Raw genomic sequence first — 12950 nt, forward strand, 5'->3', positions numbered from 1 at the left:
AAATCAGCAGTAACATCAAGCTTCGAGGAAGAAAACACAATGCACAACAAGGGACACAGGCATCCGACACTCCCAGAAGTGTTGAATGACAAACAGTGTGGCTGATGCTGCAGTGCTTGAATGGAGGGAGGGTAGGAGATATAGGTTGCCAGAGGGATGAATATAAGATCCCTTCTACTGAGAATCTATAAGAGGCTTTACATGATATACAAAAACACCTTTGTGCTACAATTTAATTTGGGTATGAGTTGATGTTGAAGTTCGCTAAGAGTGTATTGTGATAAAGACTTTGTTATTATATATGGAACATGAGAAAGTATAAGAAAAATGTCCTTATTTGTCCTTAGGGATTCACTGATCCTGTGTATCGGGCTAGACGCAAAGAATTTGCAGACATTGCATTCAATTACAAACAGTAAGTACAATTATTGATAAATAAATACATTCGTAGAAAAAAAACTTATCAGTTTTTGTTATTCTTGTGTAACTTGAAATGTGTAATATTAATACTATTATTTTACAGCAGATAAAATGTATCAGAAAATTATTGTGCGCAATTCTGTCTCTGGGAATGAAAAATATACCTGGTAAACCGATTGTATTTTTAAAAAAGTGCAAAAATAATTTTTAATGCAAAATGGTTCACACCATTTTTAAAACCAAATGGGCATCCAGATTGACCAGGGATTAACATTTACTGTATCTACTATTTATTGTTCAATGGTATATACAACAACTTGTAGAACATACAATAGACCGTACAACATTTGTATTCCAATGCCATCAGTATTACACATCATATTAATATTATACCTTGAGCTTTAATATTGCTTTCATGCATTGTACCACTGTAAAATCAGGTATAAATCATATCAACATAACCATACGGCTACGGACAAACTCTGTTTAATGAACTTGGAAAAGCTCTACAGTGTAGCCAGTACAGTATTTTTATAGCTAATGGACAAGTGCAGATCTCCATATTTTGAGATGTAACTATTGGTCTTCATACACTGTTATTGGATCGTTAGACTAACAGCTAACATTAAAATCTGCAGTCTTTACAAATTCAAACAGTTAGTGACATAGGCATTACTTCTGTTGTTTCCCAAACCAGTTCACAACAACTAAAAGGTAATATTTCTGATTCTCTTCACAGAATTCCAGATAAAGTAATGCTTAAGGTCAAACTATAGCCAACGCTTTTTTAAATTTGAATAGGATTGGAAAGAATTAGAACCACTGTTAGGTTTTTACCATTGTCCGGAGCTTCATTAGAGACATTCCTCTCACTTCCTGTCCTAGGGACAACAGGAAGCAAAGAAAATTCTCCAACAGCAGCATGTACATAATCAAAAATGCTCTTTTAAGTTAGGTAGGGGAAGGCTAAAACCCCTGTCAGTTATTTATTGTTTCTGTTTCCCTGTTGCAGATTTTCCCTAACTTCCTGTCTGCTAAAAGGTTGTCCCCAAGAACAGAAAGACATGCGTTCTAAACCTTCCACACTCTATCCAAAACTAAAAAATAAACTAGTGCCCCTCCTCTTTAACTAGTGTCCCTCCAGTTCTCTCTTGATGACCCTTCTGATCAGTAAATATGTTGTCATACATTTTTTTTTACGTCCCTTTATCTATAGATTTCTGGGATGGTGAAGGCATGCATGTGATTAGAATATACCTTACATTCCTCTCATGAGTGTCAGGTGAAGCCATCCTGTTCTAAATACATCATTATCATAATAATTGGATCATGCAATTAGAGCAGGGTGCTTTTACAAATGTTGACGCCTTCCATTATGTTCTTGAACAATCAACATCTGCCTTAAAACATTCCAAGGTGACAGGTTTAAGATGACTGAGTTGCCCATGTGGCTATAAACGCTGGGGTATTCTCCTGGCACTCTTAAGAACTAATTAAGCCACTTTGTTGACATCTTCAACATTACAAAAGCAAGTCCAATTGAAAGTGACTTACTACTATAAGCTCTAGCTAACAGTATTTAGTCACATTCAACTGGACCTGTTCTGTAAATGTTAACTTTACTGAATAAGCCCAGTGGAATGTGACTAACTCCTACTTGTTATTCCATTACCTGAATTAATTAGAAAGTTCTTATTAATACATTTGACCCCAGATTATTTCCTTATTCTCTTGCATAGTTAGATTAATAAAATGTGCAGCCTCCATAGAGTTGTAAGGGGTCACCCTGTAAGTTCCAAAATGTATATTGTTACTAGAATTTTACTTATTAAAATAATTGTGTTTTCCATGGACCCGTGAAAAACCTAACATGTTAAAGTTTTTTGAGAATTCGAATAATGATACTCTTTCCTAACAGTGTAAGCCACATTATAGCTCTTTCAGAAGTTTTGTCCAGTAAGTCAGGTGTTAGATAAGTAAGTAAATTCTACGTTGGGGGTAATGCTTTGCTTCCGAATAACTGTTCATGTGAACTAAAGGAAAGTCCATATGTTTTCTTTTTAGTGGTCAATCTATTCCTCGTGTTACCTACACAGAACAGGAGAAGAAAACATGGGGAGAAGTTTTCAGAGAGCTGAAATCTTTATACCCCACCCATGCTTGCTATGAACATAACCATGTATTTCCTTTGCTGGAAGAATACTGCGGGTATATTGAAGACAACATCCCTCAACTTGAAGACGTGTCTAATTTCTTACAAAGTATGTGATATGTGTATAGCTAACTGATCAAAGTAATCTGTAACACAATCAGTCTGCAGAAATCTCTGATCTGACCATAAAGAACCCAGGGCTAGCTTGGCCCAATTTAAGTATGCATATGTTATACCTATGTGGCCGAACGCGACCATTCAGCGAATGCCTGGTATTTTTATCAATACAGGGCGTTTTCTGATTGGACGAGAGGCAGTAACATCACATTCTGCCCTTCCACAAAGCAGAGAATGCCTTGTATTCATTGATAAAATTACTAGGGGCTCTCTGAATGGTCATTTTGCCAAGCAAGTGACTCCCTGTGTTTTCAGAGCAGGTGGGAAGCCACTTAACACAGCACAGTACCTCGACCCAGAAGATCTCTGTATAGCACTGCAGTAGCTCCGGCTATTGCAGTGCTTTATAGGATCCCTGCGGGCATCTCAGGTATGACATATGCATACATACATTGGCCCAATTTGATCCAATGTATGTATGCATACAAATATATACTTGGAGTTCAGCTTTAATCTCTCAGCCCCCTCCTTTTCTCTTTAAATTTAACCCAAGGGCCCATTCACATCAGTTCATGTATTGATGCACTTTGGTTCTATTGATTGTGAATAGTACCCTAAAACACCTAAAAGTGCATGTGCGCTGCAACGTAGTGAATCACAATGTGCAAAGCATGTCAAGGCACATTCCATTTTTCTGCTTTGTGGTGTGAGTCAGCCTTGACACTTAAAATAATGCCTCAACTCTGAAGATCACCCTAACATTTAGTCCTTAAACTAACCCGAAATTAAATTCTTAGCACTTAACCGGACTGTAATATTTAACTAGTAACCTTAACCAGATCTTAACTCTTAATATAACACTTAAAATTCAGCTAAACTTTAATCTTTAAAGTTAAGCTAACACTTAAATAATACACTTAATTTAAACCCATAAATGTTAACCATGACTTTACCATGATCATTAATTCTGATTCCTTAACGTAATGCTTTAAATCTTATAGGCACCAAATCTATTGATACTAAATTGTCTAGGTCCCATGATGAACATTAACTGCACTGGGAGTCTGACAGTGAAAACAACTGTTTCTCAGTGAACTATATCTGATTGCTTGCTCTGGGCTCCTTTAATATGCAATAGGCACCTTTAGCCTGTCTACTGGCCTAGGACTTGTCAATGTGATTTTTTTTTTTTTGTGACCATATGTGAGTGGTTATGCGTGTTAGCACTCTATTTTCATATCTACATAAGCAACTTTAGGCTGTGTTAGTGTGAACCTTACATTTGAAGAATCTATTTTGCATTCATTATCAATAGAGAAGCTATAATGCTTAAAGTATTGCTCTCTTAAAAAAAAAAACACTTTATTTAAGTGCATAATGAATAGTAACTAGCCTGGGCTTGTCAAAGTCTAAAAGAATGTTTTGATATGACCTGATTGTACAATATGTTAAAATGAAAGGGGCTAACCTGATGGAGACTGTAGAAGATTGTAGAAGACTGTAGAAGATTCTGGTAGGCTACAGATATAGGGCTTAATACAAACATGTTCTATATTTTCTTTCTTATTCTTTTATAAAGGCTGCACTGGATTCCGTTTACGTCCTGTTGCTGGTCTGCTGTCCTCTCGTGACTTTTTGGCAGGACTAGCATTTAGAGTTTTTCATTCAACCCAGTATATCCGTCATTGGTCAAAACCCATGTATACGCCTGAACCGTGAGTACATTATACTCATTTTACAATAGCAGTATAAATGTAATTATAAATATTGAATATTTATCTATACAGTTATTACCACACTCTTTCCACCAAGTTCGCAGGTGCTTGTCAAATGAGACCTGAACGGGAAATACAGTATATCTTAAAGCAAAAAATATTTTTGTAAGTTTTTGATAGAGTAGGCAAGGTTTAGAACCCCTTTCAAATTGCTGTGTGTGTCCCCAGGAGGGAGGTTCACCATTTCAATTTGTCCTGGTAACCACTTTCAATGGGGACACTTGTTGCAGTGACAACTGTCTGAGAGGGGATTTCCCTCACTTTGGAATGTTTTCCTCTCACTTCCTATTTTGGCAGATCCTGAAGTAATAGTAAATCTCCACAATGGAACACAGATGGCCAGAAAAAAATATTCCCTGCTGTTTTAAAAATGGAAAAAAATAAGTTTTGGCTTTAAAATGTTTTATATATTAATAGCAAATCTACCTCACATTTATATGTCTATGTACAAGACCAAGATACTCTGCATACTGTCATGTTATTCCGCATGTTGTACTTCTTGACGAATGTGGTCCACCCGCGACTTGGTTAACAAAACACGAGAAACAAAACAAAAAACAAAAAAAAGAGAATAAATGCGTGTACTGTACTGTATTCTTACGGTCACATGGTGACCTTGTTTATGCCTAAATAAACTATTTTGGGGAAAAAAATAGCAAATCTACATTTTATTTTCTGTCTCCAAAAATATGTCACAAAACAACACTAAAAGAAATAACAATATAACCGCTTATTAGGTTTGTTTTAACTAATACTGTATGTAGTAGGCTTCACTAACCTATTGCAGCTCAGCTGAAACAGCTGAACCCCACTTATGAAAATGACATTCAAAATGTTTATTGTGGGTTACAGCTAGGGATGCACCGATAGCGGTTTTTCAGTTTCGAAAATGAGTACCGATATTTATTTTTGGTACTCGCCGTTACCGAATATCAATACCAGAAGTCCCATTAAAGGAGAACTATGGGGTCAGGGCTTTTCCCCATAGTTCTCTTAAGGGTAACGGGAGGACGCTAGTTTGTATCCTCCCGTTACCCTCCACCCAAAGCTCAGTATACCGCGAGCTGTAGCTCGCGGTATACTGAGACACAGCAGCCGGGACGGATCCCGACATTACTGTCTGGATCCACCCAGCTGTGTGAGTGACAGCTGGCTCTGCCTATCTAGAGGCAGAGCCAGCTGTACCCACCCCCTCCCCCGTCCGTTCCGCCAGTGAGCACTGAAGGATCGGACTGTTCCGAGGGAGAGGGGGGAATTATCTCAAGGCAGCCGTGAGTGACAGTCACGGCTCTCTGCAGGGACATGATCGATAAGTGAGCGAGCAACGGTATGTGTTCGCTCACTTCCCGATCTATTGAGCTGACCTGTGACAGTTTCATTGTCACAGGTCGGCTAGATCTATGAGGCTGAGTGATTTTCACTCGCCTCATAGTTCTCCTTTAAAGAAGCCAGGCGGCATGTTATGACTCGCCGCCCGGTTTTCCGATTAGCTGGGAAGCCGTCTTCATGCTCCCTAGTTACAGCACATTTTTACTTTTACAAAATGTAAATACAATATATCTGCTACAGTCTGAAACTGATGCAAAAGAAGTATCCATTATAAAAAAAGTTTAATTATCTATTAAAATTTTTAATTTATTTTTCATCTATTTACAGTGATATTTGCCATGAACTTCTGGGACATGCTCCTTTATTTGCTGACCCAAGCTTTGCTCAGTTTTCTCAAGTAAGATTTCTGCATTCACTTATTTAGGTGTAATTGCTAATGTCTAAATGACAATATTACGTTTTCATCTCATGTTTCCCCCTAGGAGATTGGATTGGCATCACTTGGTGCTCCAGACGAATATATTGAGATGCTGGCTACAGTAAGTATAACAAGTCATACTGTATAAAACAGATGCAGTAGTGTTTTGTGTCTTCACTCATTACATCCTTCATATAGGGACCAGAAACATTTAGCCAACTCTCTATATTTTTTTAACCAATGGCTTACAAATAATAATGGAATACAATAATGTTGTATTAAAGGATACTCAATTCAAAAGTAATTTCTTGGGGTTTCTGTCTACCAGGAACTGGGCTATACAATATTTGTTGTGTGCAGCAGTGACATAACTATAGAGCATATGACTGCTATGAGGCCCAGGAGCCAGTAGCAGGATTTATGTAGGCAACAATAGCATTTAGCAAATACATTTGAATAAAGTAAATGTATGCACTGCTAGGAAACCTCTGAACAATTGCTTCGAAATCAAACAGTATTCTAATACTAGATAGGTAATACTAAAAGGAATTAGTCTGGGATGATCAGAGAGGAATAAAAAGGCACCTTAACATTTTTGCTAGGCTCATTTATAATGCTCCACTTTCTTAGCTAGTCACCACTAGGTTTCTCCCCACTGGAACCTACATTTTGTGGCCCATTCATAAAATGCAGGCTGCAGTGTGGAGTCGGTGGTATGACATTAATTTATTTCTGATTAGCTAACATTGCTGTGCTTTATAAGCTTGCCATCTGTTTTTTCTATTAAACAGCATACTGTTTAAAACAGCATACTATTTAAAAAGCAGCAGATAGGCTCTAGTGTAGCCATACTGGCTACACTAGAGCCTATCTGCTGCTTTTTAAATACTGGCTACACTAGAGCCTATCTGCTGCTTTTTAAATAGATCCCATAGTTTCTGGTGTGCATCATCTGTTATTTATTGGGACTGGCCAGAGAATGTTTATTCACCAACTAAGAGTCTAGATTTACTTTCTAAACAAAGCATTTTAGCATTTATTTTCCAAATTGTGTACTAATACTGAATGTTATGATTTTCCCCCACAAGGTGTACTGGTTTACTGTTGAATTTGGCCTTTGCAAGCAGGGTGAAAAAATAAAGGCTTATGGAGCTGGCCTGCTTTCATCATTTGGGGAACTACAGGTTTGAATTATGACACTTATTCAAATATATTTACAAGCAAAGTGCAACACCAAAAGTGTAAATGTTAATAGCCAGCTGCAATATCTGTGGTCTATGAATATGAATAGGCTGTATAATAAGGGTCAGTTTTATGCATTGTAACATCACTGCAAAATATTTATTGTGAAAAATAATTCACAGTTGGCTTGTTCTCTAATCCAAGGAGCAGCCAGTTAGAGTTCATCCATCAATGATCTAACTTCAGTAAACTGAAAGCAGATTTGTTGGCATGGGTTACAGAATTTACTGGATGTACTCCTTGTGCTGTTTTAGTCAATAAAGCTTAATCAGTAGCATAATCTGTAGTTTATGGTGTACATATGTACAGTGGTCTCTTTAACCCTTTCTGTCTGCAGCCTAAAAATGTCTTCTGTGGCAATGACATCTGTTATTGTTAGGCACCATGCACACGGCAATGAAAATACATGAGTCCAGGTGTGTTTGGAGCTCATTTCTAAACACATCTGGAAGCATGTAATTTTTTTATGGCTAAATTATTCACACCTAGATGTTGAGCAGCATATATATGCATTCAATCTATCTGCAGTTACACAAGCAAGAATTTTCTTCATCCTTGAGACCATGTATATGTGTCTAAAAGTGCCTAAACAGGACTAAACCCAGGGACATCTAAATGCAGGAAACAGTAATCTAGGAAGCATAAACTTTGTTTATGTTTCCCAGATAACTTCTCCTGTGTTTAACGCAGCAGGTCTGTGTGCATGGTGCCCTAGTATGACATTAAGGCTAGTCAGTCTACTGGGGTAATTGGGTGGTGTGAAGCGCACATAACAGTAGACCTAGATCTTAGGAAATATAAATCCACTACCACCATTACAGATGCATGACCTAAATATGTGTAATCAATCCTGAGCCAAGTTTAGACTTAAAGGAAGGTAACTGATTGCCCTTAGACAAGAGATCCTATACTATTATAAGAATTGATTCCAGTATTCCAATTGATTTAGAAAAATAAACTTACCAACATACGGCTACGGAGAAATTTGTAAAATTTTCGGAAAAATTATTATCTTCTCTGTATTATTCTTTACCTCTATGCATTCCTTCATCTACATGACTTTGGTTTGTTTTTTTGTTTTTCCCCTCTCTTTTGCTACTTGTGTAATGTCATGTGTTATGTAAGAAGATGAATGCTGGAGTCTGGTCAACAAATCACCTGTGCTAATGTGTTATGATATATTCTGTATGGTAATCTGAATTGTCTGTGGTTTATATATTTGTTTATTTATTATATCTGGGGGTTTTTTCTTCTCTTTTTTAATTTTTGTTATGTGCAAAGCTCAATAAAAAGTAATTAATTAAAAAAACAAATCCCAGTATTCCAGAATAAAAGTGTGACTCACCAATACATTTTCTGCACAATGCAGATGCTGTTTTTCTAAAGGCAGATTCCCATGCTACAACGTGCGGCTGCTGGTGTATGTTGCCAGGCAAAGTGCTGATGTGCCAATCCCAGTGCATTGCACTGTTTACCTCTACCTATGAAAAAATATGCATTAGAAATTTCCTTCCTTACATTTTTACTTATTTATGTTGTCCTCTTTTTTGTGCAGTACTGTTTGACAGAGAAGCCAGAAGTGAAACCCTTTGAACCAGAGAAGACATCTAAGCAGAAATACCCAATAACAGAGTTCCAACCGGTTTATTTTATTGCCGAAAGCTTTGAAGATGCCAAGGAGAAAGTGAGGTGAGCAACTTTTACTTTGACACTTTTAGTCGTTTTATCAGTTATCAGAATGTATACTGCTTTCAGAATATCACAATTCCAATCAATTTCTTGCTGGACAAATGTCAAGCTAAAAACAGTACACATTACTAATGTACTCTTCATATGTGCTTTATAGATAGGGGATGCAATACAGAACAACATTAAATTTAACTTGCAGTGTTACATCATTTTGACAGGAAATTTGCCGCCATAATACCTCGTCCTTTCTCAGTTCGCTACAATTCATATACACAAAGTATTGAGGTACTGGATAATGTACAGCAGCTCAAAAATCTGGCTGACTGCATTAACGGTAAGTTTTTAACAAACTCTGTGCTATTTGTTGCGCTTGTTTATTATCTGCCAATACTGCTCTGCATTTTAACAATTAAAGCATATATCAACTTGACAGATCATTTAAATATGTGAATACATTATTTTCTTTATTTTTACTATTATTTTGCTTTTGTCTGTTTGCTGTAGTCGGGACAGTGAAGGATAATTGCTGATCCTAGGATAGGTTTTATGTTTTTACTAAACTTTGTAGGATAATGTAAGTTGATCATTGACATATAACGTATTATAGATAACAGTCTAATAGTGATGTAATTTGAGTAATTAGTGGTATGATTTATTAAAGAAAGGAGAGGGTTTGTGCTTCATTGGACACAAATCAGAACAGAAATATATCCCATCCATTCCTGATCAGTTGCAACTCCAAATGTTGGCTTTTCCCAGACTTTCAGCCCCGGGGCAATGGTCGCCAGCAATAATATAGAGTGTATCTCTATATAATGTGTACACAGACAGCATTAAATCCTGACAGACAATGCAACCCTTCCCTACTCTATACAAAAGGGAAAAAAGTGCAAAGATTGGTTTTAGATGTTCAAGTAGACAAGGGGTAGGTAGCAGGGGCGTCCCGAGGCTGGGTGACACCCAGAGCGGTGTCCGAGTGTCACCCCGCCGAGACGTCACCGCGCGGCAGTATTCTGATACCTGCCAGCGGCCATCTTGGTGATGGACGCTGGCAGAGAGAGGAGGAGACAGCAACCCGGCGGGATAAGGTATGCTGCCGGGTCCCCTCCTCTCTCCTGATACTGTCGGGCGTTCGGTCCATGACCGAGCGCCCGACTTTTCAGAGGGGGGTGACACCAAAATGACTGCAAGTCATTTTGGTGTCACCCCTCCAATGGTGTCACCCGGGTGCGGGCCGCACCCCCCGCACCCCCCTTGTGACGCCACTGGTAGGTAGTAAGGTAAATGTTGTAGGACAGTGGTAGTAAGAGTCAGCACATACCAAGAGAGGGAACAAAATAGTGTGGACTCCAACTCCATTTTAACAAGGACTCCCCCACCACCACCACCACCACCACCATGGCTTAGCAACAAAGATAATAGTGGATCCAGTTGCAAGTTGACTTCCGATCCCAGGGGGCCCATAAGGCCTTTATAGACATATATAAAGTCCCTCACCATCACCTTGAACAAGTGTAATAAGAATCGATGAGAAGCAGATTGTAAAAGTTTCAGGTGAGATGCTATCTTTTGTGCCTTTTTTCACCTGCTTTGCCTGTCTGAATTATTAGGTTTAAGTAATTTAAAAAACACAGGATCTATAGCTGAAATAATCGACTTTTCCTCTCCTGCAGGTGAAATTGGTATCCTGTGCAGCGCTCTCAGAAAGCTGGAGTAATAATATCAGTAAAAGCACTGCAGTGATTCCATCATGGATGAAGACTGCTATCAAGTTCGAATTGTTCAAATATGATTAGTTCATGGATTTCAATTTAGAAAGAATTTAGAGTTAGAGTATTATGCCAGAACATTTATAGATACTATTTAGGAATTAAAGAAGTAGAGTTTATCACTATCATTCTGAATATCTTATTGCATTGTATAATGTCATAAACTGAATATAGCAATGTTTTTGTTTATTTGTTTTCAACACCATTCCATATATATCTAGCAGAATATAGATGTATATCAGATTGTGAGAAGTGTCATCTCTAGAAATAGTTAGGGGAAAGGGTAAGAAAGACCACTGGACCATAATAAACAAGTTCTTGCGTGGAAAAATTATGTCACCCATTTCATGCTGGGATCTTCATAGAGACATGGAGATAATCTATCTATCTATCTATCTATCTATCTATCTATCTATCTATCTATCTATCTATCTATCTATCTATCTATCTATCTATCTATTTGTTGATGTATCTATCTATCTATCTATCTATCTATCTATCTATCTATCTATCTATCTATCTATCTATCTATCTATCTATCTATCTATCTGCAATTCATCATAAACACAACAAAGGTTTAGGAGGAGGTCTCTATACTAAGGTCCAAAGGTGTTCTTCATAGTATAAAGAATATTGTGCACACTGTTGTAACATGGAACCACTCAGAATTTATATTCCACTGATATGACACCTGTATGCTGAAATATGATTAGCTTTCATGGGCTGCTGCCCTCTGCACTGCATAATTATGTTTTGTATTGTTTTTATTATATACACTTTTGTGACACCTTGAACAAAACATAGAAGGTCATATCATGCCCCAGTCCCATGAACAGATTAATATTTGGGGTAGGCTTGACTTTGAAGGTAAAAAGCTTTGCTTTATCCCCATGCAAAAAGACATGCACCTATAGTTGGTTAGGATCACACAAATGTAGTTATTATTCCATTCTGGTATTGGACTATGGCAGGAACCAAAGGACTTCCTTAATGCATATGAACACTGGTGTACATTGCAATCCCTTATATTATCACTAAAATCATTTTATCAATTAGGATACAATTATATAGTTGAAAACAGCTTATTTAGTGTTCACATAATCTACTATATATTCTGTAAACTTATTACATACCCTAAATATATATTTAGTATGCATATTTATTTACACTGATCTAGCCCTATAATATGTAATTTTGCTATAGTGTATTCTGCATTATTCAAAAATAGATGTTACAGTAAACCCTATAAGACATTGTATAATACATTTAAGTGATGAAGGTTGAGTAACAGTTTATTATTAATTATCAGTAGGGATGTCCCTATGCCACTTTTTCAGGCCCAAGTACAAGTCCCCTCATCCCCTCATGTACTTGCCGATACCAATTACCGATACTTTTTCTTAAAGGGGCAGGTGACTTTAAATGATCCATAGTACAACTACATGTTATGTACTATGGATCATGGTTTAACCTATTCATGTTAGCAGTGGAGAATTGTAACTCTATTGCTGGAGTGTAGTGGAGGTGTGTGCTGTATATATGTACTACATATACAGTACACACGTCCAGTACACTACAGCAATAGATTTACAGCCAGCCCCGTCCCAGCTTCGCTCACTTACAGTTTCACTCCAATCCCGGTTGCCTCACGCGGTGCCTCTTGTAGTCGGCGCTGGGCAGGATCACTGCATCGCATCTCGGTGCTCAGCTTGTGGGAGGCGCTCACAATTCTGTCCTGCTAACATGAATATGTTAAATCATGATTCATAATACATATACAGCACATACGTCCAGTACACTGCAGTATTAGAGTTACAATTATCCCCTGCTAACATGCATAGGTTAAATCATGATCCATAGTACATAATAGTACATAACATGTAGTTGTACTACGGATCATTTAACCCATTCATGTTAGCAGGGGATCATTGTAAATGTATTGCTGCAATGTACGGGACATTTGTGCTGTATATGTACAGTACATATAGATATACAATTCTGCACTGCTAACATGAATGGGTTAAATGATCCGTAGTACA

The 12950-nt window shown here is 37.5% G+C and overlaps 1 protein-coding gene across 1 annotated transcript in view; it reads left to right on the forward strand.

Annotated features, from left to right (window-relative positions):
• LOC108789615 (phenylalanine-4-hydroxylase-like) overlaps positions 1 to 10946 on the forward strand; it is a 43047-nt gene extending 32101 nt beyond the window's left edge. The window contains exons 5-13 of the mRNA XM_018559676.1: positions 348 to 415; positions 2485 to 2681; positions 4269 to 4404; positions 6121 to 6190; positions 6276 to 6332; positions 7300 to 7395; positions 9009 to 9142; positions 9361 to 9476; positions 10816 to 10946. Of these exons, the coding sequence (XP_018415178.1) occupies positions 348 to 415; positions 2485 to 2681; positions 4269 to 4404; positions 6121 to 6190; positions 6276 to 6332; positions 7300 to 7395; positions 9009 to 9142; positions 9361 to 9476; positions 10816 to 10859 (918 nt within the window). The 3' untranslated portion in view covers positions 10860 to 10946. The remainder of the gene's footprint in view (positions 1 to 347; positions 416 to 2484; positions 2682 to 4268; positions 4405 to 6120; positions 6191 to 6275; positions 6333 to 7299; positions 7396 to 9008; positions 9143 to 9360; positions 9477 to 10815) is intronic.
• Positions 10947 to 12950: the final 2004 nt, after the last annotated feature.

Source organism: Nanorana parkeri, unplaced genomic scaffold (genome assembly GCF_000935625.1).
Source record: "Nanorana parkeri isolate BGI_ZX_2015 unplaced genomic scaffold, ASM93562v1 scaffold411, whole genome shotgun sequence".
In the NCBI taxonomy this organism is placed as follows: Eukaryota; Metazoa; Chordata; class Amphibia; order Anura; family Dicroglossidae; genus Nanorana; species Nanorana parkeri.